We start from the raw sequence: 16,694 nt of genomic DNA on the forward strand, positions 1-16,694 counted from the left end.
TGCTTGATATGGGCTGAAGTTTTCCTCTCCCTGTTTGTTAGCATAAATTGGTTACGTACGGGAGTTCTTTCCGTCAGTACAATTTTCCACTTGCTGACCCCAAGGCGTTAGTCAGATATTACTCAATGTAGGATTTGTAGGTACGCCAGTGTGGTCAAATAATGTCTTAATAGAATAATAAGGACATCTTGTGGTTTCATCACGCTAGTGTCGGAAACCGCGGCAAGTAGCATGCCGCATGCGATGGCAATCTTAGCAGGAAACCGGTATTCTAACAGCATCACTAACTGACCATTGGTATTGTATCTTTGAAATAGGGCCGTCACATAAGGCGGCTTGTTTCAGCGATTCAGTCGCGGCATGTGGCCCCTTCCCGTATTTGCAACGCTCAATAGAAGCATCTCTACTGAATCGCTGTAAAAAGTCGCCGTGTGCGACCTCCTAAAAGTTTACGAATGATCAGTCGACTGTGATAAAAATAGTAAAATCTGATCCTTGGTAGACTTTATTTCTTTGAAATAAAGCTTATAATTGGTAAATTAACCGTGTCAACAATAATACTTAAAATGCGGCCATGAAAACCCGGTAAACCGCAACCCGCATTCATATTTAAAGGAAAATTGACAACTTAAGTTTTTTGATATAAGCTAAATTAGTACAATGATTAGGCTGAAATTCTACTATGAATAATAGCTATTGTATATCAAACTTCTTTAGAACATATTTAACTGCTTAAATAATTAATCTAATAAATTTTGATTACCAATCGTTTCTAATTGTGTTCCAGCAAAGTTTAATTCTTTTGTTTGGTGCATGTAAACTTTCACTTTATTTCATACAGAATAAACCTCAAGTGACCACCTGCTACCAAATAAAATAATCAAGTAAATTTTTTGCATATTTCATGACAAATGTATTGTAAATATTTTTGAGGCCAGATGACTCCTAAATAAGTAAGCAAAGCATCAAGAAATTTGATAACAATGAAATAAACCCTAAAGGAACAATGAGACACGATCTAAACTAGCACTACTGATAATAAGGACTTACTCTTGCCCGCGAAATAGGAGGATTTTGCTTTGGTCTTTGCTGCCATCGCACATCCTGTTGTTATTGTGTTGAGTCAACATAGAAAGTTCCCAAGGTTTATTACTAATACTAACTACACTCTTAACCAAACCCTATATCAATGTTGCAAGTCATCGAAAACTTGAGTTGGTTAAATTATCTAGGTACCACAAGGAACCCTAATTAAAATGTTGTATTGACTTGTAAAAGAGCCCTTGAAGCCTACTTGCAGAAAAAATTTTTGAATTTTGAATTTTGAATTTTGAATGAAAATTTTACCAAGAAATAAACACGGTGTAACATGAAGAAACCGAAAGATTTTAACAGTGTATTCCTGGTCACATTTAGGGACTAAAATGTCATATAAACTTTTCTAGATTTCGCCTAGTTTCAGAGTTAATACCAATAAAATAAAATAAATCTAATTGTAACTTAGCGCAATACGCCTTTTTGATGGCGATGATGCCATTATGGGGCGTAGTCTATATATCCTTATTGATAGATATCAAAAAGTGACAAGTAACTTTTGCAAAAACTAGATTTTTACAAAAAAAATCGTAAATTATAATTTTCAGTGCCAATTTTACCATATCATTAACTTTTTATGTACAAATACATTAAAAAATTTGCAAAATTTACTTAAACTCATGTGTTACACCATGTGTATCCACTTATTTCGCAATAAATAGAATTATGTAAAAGAAGTTTTAAAGTCAAAAATAAAAAATCTTGTAGTATGAGGGGCAAAGTTAGCATATTTACCCTAACTTTACCTCATCTTTATTATAATTCTCAAAATTATACTAAGACATATCTCAATTCCTAAATGTTAAATTAATAAACGTCCATGATACAATTTATAGTAGAATTATGATTGATACTAGTTATTTTCAATGAACCACCATCCCTTATTTTCAATGAACTGCAACATTGATAACAGGGTTTGACAATGGTACTACCAGCAACCATCTTTATTGACCTTAAATGGACCTTATACCTTTATGATAAGGTTTACGAGTTGTCAGTTAAGTGTGGAAGACTCCATCATCTACAGTAATTATAGAGAAATGGAATTTTTGTGCCTGAGTCAGAAATGAGTCATGTTCCTTGGAATAGAGATGCACACATGCCTCATAACATAACTAGTCTTTACTTTCACTTCACTGCTTTAAGTTATCTAAATTTATAATATTCAAACACTAACTTGATTTGATATTAAGCTTATTGTCAAATGTGCCAGAAAGTCACAAGCATTACAAAATTATGGGTTGCAACCATTTATTTATTTTGTACAACTCTTTTGTGGTTCTTAATTAACTTATTTGAATTACATTTTGTAGTCAAAATACATAAATTTAGTAAAATCTGACTGTTTTCAATATGTTGATAAAGTATTAAATAAATAAACATGCATAGCATGTTTTATATTGCAATGATAATATTGTTAAAAATTGTTTAGCACAAAGAGGCTTTTAACCATTGTTGTATTAAACAATAATAAACATCAATTGCAATCCCAAGGATTAATAAAATTAATGACAACATGTATTTTTGCTTGTCAATTACTTAAGTAGGAATGTAATGTTTGTGATAAACCAATCACTCACCTTGAGAATTCCATTTCAGATCTATTTTCAGATGCAGTTTTCCTTGAGGTTCTAGATCCACCTACAAGGGAAAATCCATCATTAATTTTTCTAATAACTTAGTAGCTATTTTTCATACACAAGTTATAAATAGTGTCCATAAATAGTTTAAATTACAAAAAGTCTAAAATTTGTCATGAATTCTAAGGGACATCATTTCGGTCCAAAATTTTGAGTTAGATACAATGTATAAATAATATAGAGATCTCCATAATGTTTAGTAAAATAATAAACACCTCATTTTTAAGCAACTCATATTTAGGTTCAGATGACAATAACTCTCCTTTCCAGCAATACATGCCTATCACACTCCAATTAGACAAATGTAAGGCCATCAAACAATCTCAAGGCTGATAACAGCTATCACCACAACAAACACACTGGCTGCTGATAACATCTTACAACAATTCTGATTGTTTGTACTCTTTATCAGAGATTTCGGGATATAGATAAGCCATTGTCTCGTAGATCCCTACCAATCACTTGTCAGTAGCTTCAATGCTGTAACACTGTTTTGTTTACTCACCCAAAAGTCTGTGGCGTCTTTATCACGGTGAGTTAAATCTTCGAAGGGAATTGTGCAGTTTGCTACAAAATCGTCCGGAGGTATGGCGGCATCGTGAAATACAGTGATCCCCAAGCTGCAGGAAAATATGAGTGTGATTATTCAAGTCAATGGGTGATAAATAAAAGAACAAAAACGAGGTCAGAGGGCGCGGTACCTGGCGACGTTCTGCACTTCGTGGATGAAGGTCTCGTTCCACACGGGGTCGAAGGTCTTGGGCTTGGTGGTGGAGCGGTCCAGGTGGTGCTCGTCCGCGTCGATCGACACGTACGGGTCTATCGGCTGGTCGTCTACAACCCCACACCATATTTACATACATTATAGACACCCATTTTGGTAAACATGCTACGCCTATTACGAACGAAAATTTACGACTGCGCGATATTTTTCAAGGGCAAAATTAATTAGAAACGAGACATTAGGTTCATGAAGAAAATAATTAAGGCTACGGTCAGGACTCACCTGGTTTCCCGAAGGTCATGTTGTGCCGTTTCTGAAAGTCAGTCGGCCTGAGGCCCGTGGCCTCACACACCTTGACGCGCACCGTTCCGCTGAACATGGCGCTGACACAACCGGATCGCCGGCCCCGCGCCGCGCCACCGCACGATCACTTCCACACAATAAGCCCACTCAAAATCATTGAAGGTGCTTCATAATTGAAACAGAATTAAATAAAAGTCTTGACAGCGACGAGATCCGCCATGGATGGATGTTTTACTCTATGGTTGCTAATGGATTCCTATTCGATTTTAAAAAGTTTCGGGATAGAGTTTTTGGTCATGGGGACTTTCGGAATTAAATTATATTATTCAATATTCAATTATTAATCTAATGTTAATCAGGCAATTGCAATGACCCCTTAAAATAAGTATTAACAATGTTGATTACCAACGTAATTGCTAATTCGGTTTTTTACAATACAATGTTTTACCAGTTTACGTTTCAGGGTTATTTTGTGGCACAAAACTTACTTAAAAATATTTAACGAATACCTGTTTCCCTAAATCAATTTATTTTCGTGGATTATTTTATTTACACTTCTAATTTTATTATTATCGTCTACTGCCATTTGGCTGTTTGGCTAGAAGTGCGCAAGTTCTAATCTGTTTTGTATTTAAAAGCAAATCTTGACATTTAACAGCTGACAAACAAACGTGTTGTGAGTTGTGAATCACGAAATGAAACGATAAAATTATATTAAAATCGCAGTTTATTCACAAAACTTGTAATAAAATGGGTTTTCTTACAATATTGAAGAAGCTTCGACAGAAGGAGAAAGAAATGCGAATACTTATGTTGTATCCTTTTGGGAATTTTTTGATTTTCTGTCAGCTTTTGTTGTTTGGCAGTATATTTCCTTAGCTTTCGTTCAGAGGACTGGATAACGCGGGTAAGACGACGATCCTGAAGCGGTTCAACGGGGAGCCGATCGACACGATCTCGCCGACACTGGGGTTCAACATCAAGACGCTGGAGCACCGCGGGTACAAGCTCAACATCTGGGACGTCGGCGGGCAGAAGTCGCTCAGGTACCTCACTTGAGGCCACATTAAACCTCTTAAACGGTATCATTACATAAAAACTATCATAACAACCATCAATAGTTGAAATTAAAATAGCCTTTAGTCCTGACACTTAGTTCTTTTAAAGTTATACAAGTATCCACTTATTTATTTCTTTATGTTTTTACTTTTTCTGTATTTCTTTTTCTTTGTCAGGCTGTCCTTGACATAGGCCTCCTCCAGGCGGCGCCACTCCTCACAGTTTTTTGAGACTCTTCTCCAGTCTTCAGGAAAGTCATCTTCCCGATATTAGCTGAAAATTTAAAGCATTAGACTTTTTGTTTGCCGCGATATCTATTGTCGAGTAGCAGTACAGAGTATCGCTACTTGATGTCGACTTCATGTCGACTGCAAATATAATAATCATTTGGTACTAAAACTAATGTATGGAGTGAGCACTCTATTACTTCATATTTCTCTATGACACTACATGAGTTGTAAATTTTTCTTTTCCCAGAAATTGGCATTGAATTTTTTTTACCACCAATAGAGTACTAGATATTTATTTTTTTGTATGATAATGAATTACTGATAGTGTAGTGTGCACTGCACACTCTCTCCCATGTACCTTATATATACCCTAGCATAGGCATCATATATCAGAATAAACCTATACTCCTGAGAACACATACAAATAGAACAGAACATTAAATGGAACAGGATGGAGTGTCTGATTGGCTCCTGTACAGTCAATCCAGACCTAGATACCTATATTAAGCTTGTATAAATTAAATTGACTTCTATATTTCATGGTAATAGGTTAGGTACTCTAAAAAAATGAAAATCTCTATGTAATTGTGTATAGTGATCTGCCTCTCCAGCAGGCTGTATCAATTACTAAGTAGCCCATGGAAATTGGGCTGTAACAGCAAGCATTGAGTGATCTTTGAACATTAGAAGCATTCATAAATATTCATATTGGTATAGTCTCTCTGTTTTTCTAAGATCAAGTATTCCATAGTAAATGTATGGTGAACATGATCTTACAAATCGGACAGGCAATATAAATGTTAATGTTTTTGAATACAATATTTGTCAAGTTTTTTTACAAGATAGAGACAATTATATTAAATATATATTATATGCCACTGTTTTGTTGCAAACTTCCTGTGAATTCAAATGTCCCACAATCTTAGGAATGTTGCATCAACCATTTCCCATTTAAAAATACAAAAAATCCCATCCTATATTGTGTATTTTTTTAAACCATAAACACACTTAAATAATAACAAACTTAGAATAAAAAGTAACCTAAAATTAAAACTACCAACACAACTAAAATTAATACCTAAAAAACACAACATGGATGTTGCCCTAGCCCAATGTTCATATTAAGCTAGATCATCCAGGTCCAATCCCTGTGGAAGGGTTCCCATAAGGCTGGCTGCATTCCCCCTTTGGATTGCTATGCCGATCTGTTGGGCGAGGAACACGCCAGCCCTACGGTCCCGTGACGTCATTGTTTTTTTCAAAGTTGCCCAATTAATTTATGAGGGCTTGAGCACCATATTTAATTTGATTTCAGATCTTATTGGAAGAACTACTTTGAGAGCACAGACGGCGTGGCCTGGGTGGTTGACAGTGCAGATTCTAGGCGACTGGAAGGCTGCGCGAAGGAGCTGCGTACGCTGCTGCAGGAGGAACGTCTCGCCGGAGCGACATTACTGGTGCTGGCAAACAAGGCTGATCTGCCGGGAGCACTCACCTTGCAGGAGATCAGAGAGGTAACCCATTTAGTTTAACAGTCTTACATCTTACTCGTTAGGACACATTGGTGGATGATATCATATGGTGTATAGTGTTCATTTATAACTACAGTGTAATACCAACTGTTTTTTTGTACGGTTTCTTTTATTGAGGCGTGCAATAAAGAGCATTCTATTCTATAGTAATACAATCCATAAGGTTTCTTTTACTGTGAAGCACTGATAGCTGAGAGATAATGTGTATGTCTCTTGGCTACACCTTTTTGTTATGGTTGTTTTCAGAACCTGGCTCATGTTGCTGGATTTTTCGGAAATTATTTATGTAACATCATTTAATAGTTAGCATTAATTTGCTCTTAGGTAAAGGAAAACATTGTGAGGAAATACCCAATCTGCATAGACTGAGACATCTTTATTTGTGTCTGAAGAACTAATACCTATCCCTAGCTTACATATGTAAAACATTGTTTGTATCGTAATGAAAGCAATTGTGTTGCAGGCCCTGGACCTGGACAGCATCAAGTCGCACCACTGGCGGATCGTGCGCTGCTCCGCCGTCACCGGCGAGAACCTCCTCGAGGGCATAGATTGGATGCTGGACGACATTGCGTCGAGGATATTTTCACTAGACTAGATTATAAAATATACTCTAGATTTTACTAACTACTTACTCAAATAATTCCAATTGATGTTTATCATGGAGGGTTCAGATGAAAAATCGAAAGTTTATTTAAGTAGCCAATAAGAACCTTATTTGATTGAAAAAGGTCTAAATTATGTAAATATTCCTGCAATGAAAATTAAAAGTCGAAAATTGTATATACACCAAGTTTTTCTTATTTCCGTTAATTGCAAGGGTGCATTTCTAAGCTTAAATTAAGTAACTTTCTCAAAGAAACTGGTATTGTAATTGATTCCATTTCTGAGCTAATCAATAATTATTTTTTATCTTATAAGGCTCTTACGAGCGTATACACTTACCTTAGGGCCTGTTTACATATTGATTAGTGTTTAGTAAGTGTGTACATTTGCTACTAAACGTAAATACTATCTCGGACGATTGATGTTCGAAATTACATTGATATGTCACAGAGTTTTCAATTGTTTGGTTGAATTAAATGTATTGCCCCTGTTACAACAACGCTATATGCAACATTTAATTACTTTTTATGAAAATATATATTTTTTTTTTATTAACTATGCCATTTAGTTTCCTTAAACGTTAACCCCAGAGTTAACGGAATTCAATAAAAACACGGTGTATATGATCAACATTAGCGATATATCAAAATGTTATCGTTATTTCTGTATTGTGTTCTTGAATTAATTTTGTATGGTAGGAGAAAGAAACCTTCACGCAAAGAAAAAAAAAACATTTCACTAAAAAAAAGCTACAAATACAAAGTAGCTTTCGATAGCTCTTACCGCTCTCAGCTTGAGTTATTTTTATGCCTTGAGAAGGCACGCGACTTGGTAAAGGGGTTACCAGTCATCATTATGGACTCGTCCCTGTTTATATTCATAATACATTGCTATAGGTTTCGCGTGTTTGTATTGGTAAAAGAAATGCTAAATAATGTTATTATAACAATGAACTCCTAAACTTATAAATTTTAATACGCTTCGCAAAACATTGTCCAATGTTACTTATTTAAAAGACTAATTTAATAAAACTTTTACATAAAGTCAGCAGTTTATTCACTTCATAACACATCCCAATAATAATCACAGTCAGCATCACTGTGCAAACATTTCAATTTCAATTATATTATACAGTGGTAAGTTTCATACTTATACCAGTAGAGGGCAGAACAAGTCAAAGAAAATATAATGCCGCGAAAATAGAAATTTCGTTATCCGCCCCTCTATCGCTCGAAAATGTAAGAGTAATAGGGACCGTGCGCGTTAGAGGGTCTGCCATCTTGTGGCCTGAATCGGAACCATAAACATGTACATTTACACGTCACGTGTTTTCTTGTGCATAGTAGGTTCTGCCATCTTGTGGGCTACATCGGAACAAAAAACATCACATTTATGCCTCGCGCCAAAAATCTGACGGCTCATGTGCTGCCTCCTATAGTTCATGCACGCTCCCTATAGAGGCAGATAACGAAATTTCAACTCTCTCTGTTAGACGCACAAAAATATTTTTTTATACCACATTCGTTGCAAAGAAGCATTGATATTATAGCCAGTCTGATGGTAAGCGGCTACCGTAGCCTGTGTACGCTTGCAACTTCTAACATGCTCGTTTTCGACCCTATAACCAACGTTAAAAACCTGTGCTTTTCTAAAGAGCTTCATATTCTAGTCCTTTTTAAAAAGCTTTTCACAACAACTTAAGAATACTCTTATCTGCGCGGAAATGCCCCTAATGCTTAACTATAACACGTTTTGTGATTTAAGGTAGTCAAGAAAATTAAATGATCTAATGTAAAATAATATTTTAACAGCACATTTCCTTTGCTTTAAAGCGTTGGTCTCCAGTTGACACTATGCTACATACAGCATCACCTATAAAAGATCTCTGTCTTCCGACATAGAGAAATAAGTAAGCTTAGAGTGCCCATTCCATACATAGACAGAAATTTATAATCAGTTTTAAGTGAGCTTTGCAAAACTTATTTGTAATAAGATGTAAGTTTAATAAGTATTGAGTTTTAAACTTTAAGCAAGGAAGTGGAGTGAGCAATATAAGCTTACTTACTTCGCTATGCGTTCGGTTGTACCAAGAACAACTCTTCACTAACCATAGATGGACCTAATGCATTTGCAATAAGGTTTACAGATGGCTAGTAAACAGTGTGATGGTACGGCGTTAACTAAAGGCCAAGGCCTAATAATTCTGACCCTCTGCATATACTGCCAACATGCTATCATATACGTCTAGTATTCAGGACTCGTCCGTGGGCTCCGGGGGGGCCTCCACACTCTGCTGTAGCCCGCTGGTGTCCGGGGACATCTGGGAGTCATCTTGTGTCTTTTCAGTTTCCATTGTAGTGTTCTGTTCTGTGGTCGTGTCCAGTTTACTTTCGTCTGTTACTGAAAACAGATAAATTTTAGAGTTAGAAATGTGTGATTTTTTTATGGTCACAGTTTGTAATTCTTTTTACATAAAATATCGTACAAATTTTGCAATAAAAAAACACAATTTAAGCCCGGCATGATTAGGAATTGCCAACCTCAAAAAAATTATTCACTATTCATTACTGTTTTTTTATAGGTTCCTACAATCGTTCATGTGCAATCTTCCATCCCCTAATTTAAAGGGTGGGGGATAATTTACAAAAAATCCTGAAATACGTATTTTATTATTTATAACAAGGAGTCCCTATATAAAATTTCAGACCTCTAGCATCAACATTTGCAGAAGTCTCATACAAATGTTCATCACCTAGTTTAAGGGGTTGGGGGGTAGAAGTTCCAAGTTTGAGATTTTTTTGTTGTTTGTGTACTAATACTAGCTTACATATCAAATTTCAGGTTTCTAGGACTTACCTTAATAAAGCGGGTAAGCTGAATATGTCAAATAGACGAATATTAAAGCTTGCGGCTATGGTATTTACGCTTAAACAATCTGGCATTCCACCATATCTCCCGCGTAAACTTGAATGGAAGCCTAACAGAAAGTTGAAAGACAATGAGCAACAAGAGTGTATCTCCCTTCCACTATTTCGGCTTCAATCATTTAGAGGCAGTTTTCGCTATGCTGCGTCTAAATGGTGGAACAATTTGCCGCCACCCGTAGTTAACAGTAAGTCCCTGGCGGTTTTCAAACTGCGTTGCAAGGCATATTTACTGGACCCTAAAAGAAAGTAACGTACACTTTTGGTTGAATGACCTGCTCTATAAATATTTAAATTTAGTCAAATTTGCATTTTTTTTTTTGGATTCACTGCGTATTGTTCGGTTTTGCTATCCTGTCCCAAATGTAATAGTGTTAATGTTTCTGCTGTCCTTAGCTAGATGTACAAATACGGCGGTGGCAGAATAACAGAGTCCGTTGCTGGAAGTCCTTAGGGCCGCTGTGCCCAGAAGCCTTTTGGCGCAGACATTAGCTGAACCACTTTCCCTTTCAATTAGTTTGTAAACATTAATGTGTACTTTTATTATGTACCTATGTTTAAATTTTTGTATAAACGTCTTTGTTATTATATTATTATTATTATCATCAGTGAGTGAGTGCAGGGAGTCAGTGACGAATTCGTGGTTTTTTTAGAGATCAATAAAATGTAAAGTAATGTATGAGGGTTTAAAATACGATGAAGCGCTACGAGAAAAGGTAGGTAGTGCCCTCGCGCTTTGCTTGGCTAGTCTTGGCGGGGGCACTATTGTGACCCCAGTTTCACAGACAACTGAACTGACCTGTCTCCTCTTTCACCTCGGCATCCCCGTTGCCTTCATGCTGTTCCTGCGGCTGCTCATGTGTGTCCTCGTGGTGGTCGTCTGCGTCGCTGTCCTTGTCGTGGTGACAGGCGAACTTGTCCCGGGCGTGCGCGCCGTCCTCCTCCTTGGCGGGCTTGTCCTCCTTGGCGGGCTCGTCCTCCTTGGCGGGCTCGTCCTCCTTGGCGGGCTCGTCCTCCTTGGCGGGCTCGTTCTCCTTGGCCTGCGGGCCGCGCGCGCGTAGGCAGCGCTGCTCTATCCGTTGCAGTTCCTCTTGCAGTTCTGCGCGTTTCTTTACCATGCACTCTGGGGATTTCAAAATTAGGGATTATTCTACATCCTGTCTTATCATATGACAGATCTTCAAAAATGTAAGAAGCCTACAGCGGTTCGGAGTGTTCAGCTCCAGGATTTCTTTTAAATACTTATAGTAATTTTACATCCCTGTTGGAGATGATTCTGGCAAGAAACTTGGGTAACCTTTTTTGGTGTGTAATTCTGATAAAACATGTTAAAATACTTCAGTTTAAAAGAGGAACATGTAGAAAGGAAAGATGAAGACATGACTGCCTGATAATGTCAAAAAGAAACCTTTTTATGAGATTAGTTTTAATTTAGAATCAGTAAAATACAACCATATTCACTCTTGTAAAAGGCAATAAAAATAATAGTGCAGAAGGATTTCTTTTAACTAATAGGAAATAATCAATATCATTTCGTATTTTACTACTTACTGCGATACAAAGGACCATATTTAGCTGCAAATTGACATGCAATTACTAAAAATTTACACAAATATTCAAATAAGAAAAAGAGAAACAGTACAAAAACTTACTTTCATGATACTTTCTACTGGAGTTCAGCTTCTCTGTGGCCTTGTCGGTCACCTTCTTTGGTATCCAGTATATATGCGGCTTGGCACGGGTCAATATAAAGTTACCCAGGTTCTTCTGTGACGCCTCCCACTTTTCAAACTCTTGGACCCGCGCCATCTTGGCTTCGAGAGCTTTGATTGTGGCTTTTTTGTGTTCTCTCTCAGCAAAGAGGGTCTTTCTTTCCTTCTGTTCCTTTTCTTTCTGTACCCGAGCTTGCTCTTCTATTTTTCTTTCCACTTGTGCCTTTTTATCTTCCTATAATAATTAATTTACTTTTATTAACATTGTAGTGAGTAGCAACAGAGTTTAAATTATTTAAAATTAAAGATTCAAACCAAATATTGGCTGAGCCAGTAAATGTTCCCAACCAACAGAGGCATGCCACAACTAAGCTCCTTTTGCCTCACTGTTTTTATATAACAATAACCCATGTTGTAAGAGGTAGTTTAAATTAAAAATCAATGAATAAGATTTTTGAGCCTCTATATGTAGACAAAATCATGTAATGACAACTTGTACCTTAGTTTGCAGCACAATCTCCTCTTGTTTAAACTTCTGCAGTGTTCCGAGCAGCGAGCCAAAGATCCGCCTGTTGCGCGTGCGCGCCTGCTCGTCCCCGCCCTGCGCGCGCAGCACGGCCGCGCGCGTCGGCAACTCGCGAGACACCTGTGAGATGACGCGCGGACGCTTGCCACCAGACTCCTCATCATCACTGCCTGCTGTGCGCGCTGATAATCTGTGAAATCAAAATATATTCACCTTGCACCAATTAAACCCTTTGAAAATACTACCAAATCCCAATGAAGCCAGAGACCTGGATTTCATATTACTATATAATTTAAGTAGATCACGCTAACTTTGCACATATATGGCAGTAAAATTGCATAAACATCACTGTAAGCTTCATACTAGTGGTGTCATTTTAATGGCCAAGTTTTGTTCAACAATCTTCAATTACAGTAACATTACTGCAGTATGTTTTTCTAGATCTGCGAGTACTTTTCCATATTAAACCAATTAAGTTATTACAGGATGACAGTATTAATTTAGAATACCATATATCCTTGTCTGACCAAAAATGTTTGAAGACTTCAATTGGTTTCAGTCCAACCTAAGAACACATTTTAGAAGTTGAATTATTCATTAGCGATTGATGCAAGATAAGAAGAAATAGATGGCAAATGTTTCTTGTATTTAGGAAATAGTGCATGTGTGAAATCAAAACCAATCACTAGATGATAAATGAAATGCAAAATATACAACTGACCACTTTAATTACTTGCGTGACGTATCCAATGTGTGCGGAGATTAAGACTTATATTTACCTGCTAAAAACCGTTTTGGTCTCTTGTTTTCTCTTTCCAAAAGAATCGTCATGTTGTCTAGCGTCAGGGAATGAATTTCGGCCGCCTAAACGTGGTCCACCTTTTAAGTAGTCACTAGATGAGTTATTAAACCTAAAACAAGACAAATTACTTGGCAAACATGGTCATAAACTGGAAATTTCCTGTCGTCAAGGCTCAGCACTAACCTATCGTTAGAGAATCGACCCGTCGTTTGGACTATCTTTTTGATGTTTTCATCTATTTTGTACAAGCTGCTCCGTTCCGATTCTAACTGAGCACGAAGTGCCGTAAACGATATTGCTACTTCTGTCCCCATTTTGAACTCAATCAATATAAATTGATAGTAAATAACAAATTCACTTCAATGACTTCACAAGATACATTTCCGTACCGCTGCCGCTGATGGCTGTCTATAATGCGTTTTGTTATTTTAGATGTTTTTGTGTATCTGTGGAAGTTACTACGCGCGTTTTGTTTTGTTCTCTTGTAAAATTTTATTTTAACAAATTAGACAAATCTTTTGAATTTATAATAATAAATAAATAAAAATCGAAAAATCATATTTCCCATATTAATCGTTAATTTTAATCAAAAAAGTACAAGTGAATGCTACTGCACACTAGATGGCGCTTGCCGCAAAGTTGGTATGTGTATTTTTCTACTTAACGGCAGATGTCGCTACACGTTCAAAGTAAGAAGGCCCACATTTACAAAAACACGTCTAAAAAGATGTAGAGTCGGACCACTACCGCTAACTGTGCATGGCATTTGCAAAGACAAAGTGTATTCTTGTCAAATTTCGATAAATATGATGGTATAAATGACACGGCTCACTTTGTTCTATTCAAGTCAGTGCAAATTTAGCTTAGACAGACTCTTCTTGCACAGTTTTAAAAATATAAGTTTCTTGCGCTGTTACCTTCTTAGGGCTGACGTATGCTGACGTAGTTAAGACTAGGTCGACCCTCCAGTGGTGTCCTTATTAGGGAATTGTTTTCTTACAAACAAATTAATTTCTGTGTAAATCAGTATTTTAATGAAAATTGGTTTATTAGAAAACACAATTCCCCTAATGAGGGTGCAACTGGATGGTCAACCCAGTCTTAAAAACTTGTGTTAGTATTTCACATTCAAAAGTGTACTTTGCTGTGCTAAAATGAAGAATAAAGATACAGAGAGTGATAACGCCGCCAGTGTTATGGAGTCTATGCTGCGAGCCGATCGGGGGCCCATTTCTTGAACCATATTAGGCTGATATTATTATTGTGTTGTCATGAAAACCCATACGATTTGACAGGGGCCCATTTCTCAAACGGTATTAGACTAATAATATATATTAGTTCGTATGTAATCGTATGGGTTACCATGACAACACACTAATAATATTCGACTAATACCGTTCGAGCAATGTGCCCCAGTTTGTGGACTAATAATATTAGTCTAATACCGTTCGAGAAAGTTGCCCCTGTTGAACAAGATGTTCTTTTTTTTTATAATTGGGGTTTTACACTCAGTTAAATTTAGTTTTATATTTTTATACTTATACTTCTTGTTAGTTTGTGACCATTGATTTTATTTCTAGCTTTAATGACAGTTCTGTGTAGGAATATGTTGAATTAACTCTCTTTTTTTTTTGATACTCGGTCAACGTTGTTCAAGCTACAACACCATTAAAACTAATACAGGGCGCCGCAAGACTAATTTTTAAATTTAATTAAACCAATATTGTTGGATTTTTTGCGTGTTATTAGGCGGCGGGCTTTGGCGGGCGGGTTCCGGTGGGCGGTTTAATTTCACGCGCCGCGGCCTGGAGCGGCCCGCGCCTGTCGGCACGCACTGTGTCATGTCAGCGTGGCGCTACCAGAGTACAAGTACAATGTTGGGTCATATACATGCAGGTAAATAAAAGTTATCTTTCCTGTTCTCGAAAATTCTTCTGCTCCACCGGGAGATGTGCAAGCCGCGGAAAGTTACACAATAAACAAAGGAAACCTTTCATTTTTTTAAATAGAAAATTTCAATCCCCGTAGAAAAATATAAGAAATTTCTAAAAAAATTCCATGTGTAATTTTTTATATATATTACGTCGGTGGCAAACAAGCATACGGCCCGCCTGATGGTAAGCAGTCTCCACAGCCTATGTACGCCTGCAACTCCAGAGGAGTTACATGCGCGTTGCCGACCCTAACTCTCCGCACCCCCGTTGAGCTCTGGCAACCTTATACTCACCGGCAGGAACATAACACTGAGTAGGTTCTAGTGTTATTTGGCTGCGGTTTTCTATAAGTAGGAGGTACTTGCCCAGTTGGGCTCTGCTCTAGTTCTGAAATGACATCCGCTGTCCTATGCCCTACCACACAAAGCAAGATGACATTCACAATGTCCATACCTATCTTAAAATTTTGCAAATTCTGTAACTTTGCGAAGGCACATCAGTAGCTCTACACCTGTAGAGTGGGCGCACAAGGTAACTTCTGCACAGAACGTGAGTGTTTTAGGCGTCATAATTTTATAGACATTTGACATTTATGATAACACTTCTAGCTTAATTTAAATTGTTACCCATAATTGGAGGTTTTTGCCTTTTATTTATTTAACCGTTACATGCCGTTACAATACAAGAAAGTACAAACAATGGACTTAAGGTCTAAAGGCATTATGTACAAGTCAACCATAAGGTACTACATATGTACTATTCCTAAGAAATTATATTTAACACCATGTATCTTGATGCATCACTGTACTGTAAAATGTACATGTATACAATAAACAATAACTTCATTTATTTCTGCGCCGGTGGGGCGTGTAGTGTGTGTCGTGTATGTATAAAGACATATGTAACCTATTATTTTATTTTTTAGTAATTAAACACATTTATTCGAGAATGGTTGTTTGCTTACTATCCGCCGGCCGCCATCCTTATAAAGAGAAACTTATAATTTTCATTTCGCCTGAATGATGTAGGCTGAATCGCATGGCTACAGTTATAGGTACATAATTTAAATATTATTTTTCTACTTATACTAAGATATACTTGAATACCTATGTATATATAAGTAAGTACGTAAGTAAGTAAATATTCTTTATTGTGCTTCATACAGTTAAAAATAGTCAGGAAATGAAAAAAAAAACAGTTAAGAGCTAGGTAACAACAGGCAGGCAGGATATAAACAAATGCGAGTACATAAGGTGAAGTTGATATGCTTAAATAAGTAAACGAGATATCATATTGTCTGTACTCCACTATCACTGAATAGTTTATGCAATGTACCGTAAGCATATAGGTAGCATGCAAACTATATCTACCACGGAAATACACTACTTCTTCTCCTCTACTCTGCGGGGCTGTCGACGCGCCACTGCGCGTCACGTCATGCCATCATGCCAACTACGCCACGCGTTATCATAACTATTCCTTTGGACATGCGTAGGAGTTCTAATCTTATTGGCTGCAGTTATTATATACTTGTAATGGCAATTACTATCAGCCGGTTACAATGTTCATCAAGGTGGGTTAGAGTGAAAAAGAACGCGGTAGGACGA

At 37.0% G+C, this 16,694-nt stretch overlaps 3 protein-coding genes across 5 annotated transcripts in view; 1 reads left to right on the top strand and 2 right to left on the bottom strand.

Moving 5' to 3' along the window:
- LOC133528411 (protein kinase C) overlaps positions 1-3,973 on the bottom strand; it is a 19,828-nt gene extending 15,855 nt beyond the window's left edge. For 2 of the 3 annotated variants that reach the window (XM_061865797.1, XM_061865795.1), the window contains exons 1-5: positions 3,742-3,973; positions 3,437-3,569; positions 3,241-3,355; positions 2,676-2,736; positions 1,051-1,104 (exon numbers count right to left, since the gene is read on the bottom strand). In XM_061865797.1, the coding sequence (XP_061721781.1) occupies positions 1,051-1,104; positions 2,676-2,736; positions 3,241-3,355; positions 3,437-3,569; positions 3,742-3,838 (460 nt within the window). In that variant the 5' untranslated portion in view covers positions 3,839-3,973. The remainder of the gene's footprint in view (positions 1-1,050; positions 1,105-2,675; positions 2,737-3,240; positions 3,356-3,436; positions 3,570-3,741) is intronic. The other variant, XM_061865796.1, reaches the window with a different exon arrangement.
- Positions 3,969-8,236, top strand: LOC133528414 (ADP-ribosylation factor-like protein 2). The gene is made up of 4 exons (XM_061865799.1): positions 3,969-4,577; positions 4,653-4,808; positions 6,367-6,565; positions 7,047-8,236. Exons 1-4 carry the CDS (start codon positions 4,513-4,515, stop codon positions 7,179-7,181), a joined length of 555 nt encoding a protein of 184 aa, XP_061721783.1. The 5' UTR covers positions 3,969-4,512; the 3' UTR covers positions 7,182-8,236.
- Positions 8,229-13,509, bottom strand: LOC133528412 (pinin). The gene is made up of 6 exons (XM_061865798.1): positions 13,337-13,509; positions 13,131-13,262; positions 12,325-12,541; positions 11,766-12,060; positions 10,913-11,236; positions 8,229-9,589 (listed from the first exon to the last, which is right to left on the bottom strand). The coding sequence occupies exons 1-6, from the start codon at positions 13,465-13,467 to the stop codon at positions 9,441-9,443; spliced, it is 1,248 nt and encodes a 415-aa protein (XP_061721782.1). The 5' UTR covers positions 13,468-13,509; the 3' UTR covers positions 8,229-9,440.
- Between the last annotated feature and the right edge of the window lie 3,185 nt (positions 13,510-16,694).

The sequence above is a fragment of the Cydia pomonella genome, chromosome 19 (assembly GCF_033807575.1).
Source record: "Cydia pomonella isolate Wapato2018A chromosome 19, ilCydPomo1, whole genome shotgun sequence".
In the NCBI taxonomy this organism is placed as follows: domain Eukaryota; kingdom Metazoa; phylum Arthropoda; class Insecta; order Lepidoptera; family Tortricidae; genus Cydia; species Cydia pomonella.

Excerpts from the sequence above, each read along its gene's own strand:
- LOC133528414 (XM_061865799.1), top strand. The coding sequence starts at position 4,513 with ATGGGTTTTCTTACAATATTGAAGAAGCTTCGACAGAAGGAGAAAGAA. Across the intron at positions 4,809-6,366 it reads GGCGGGCAGAAGTCGCTCAG|ATCTTATTGGAAGAACTACT; the intron begins GTACCTCACTTG and ends ATTTGATTTCAG. Across the intron at positions 6,566-7,046 it reads CCTTGCAGGAGATCAGAGAG|GCCCTGGACCTGGACAGCAT; the intron begins GTAACCCATTTA and ends ATTGTGTTGCAG.
- LOC133528412 (XM_061865798.1), bottom strand. The coding sequence starts at position 13,467 with ATGGGGACAGAAGTAGCAATATCGTTTACGGCACTTCGTGCTCAGTTA. Across the intron at positions 12,061-12,324 it reads AGATTGTGCTGCAAACTAAG|GAAGATAAAAAGGCACAAGT; the intron begins GTACAAGTTGTC and ends TAATTATTATAG. Across the intron at positions 9,590-10,912 it reads CGAGGTGAAAGAGGAGACAG|TAACAGACGAAAGTAAACTG; the intron begins GTCAGTTCAGTT and ends ATCTGTTTTCAG.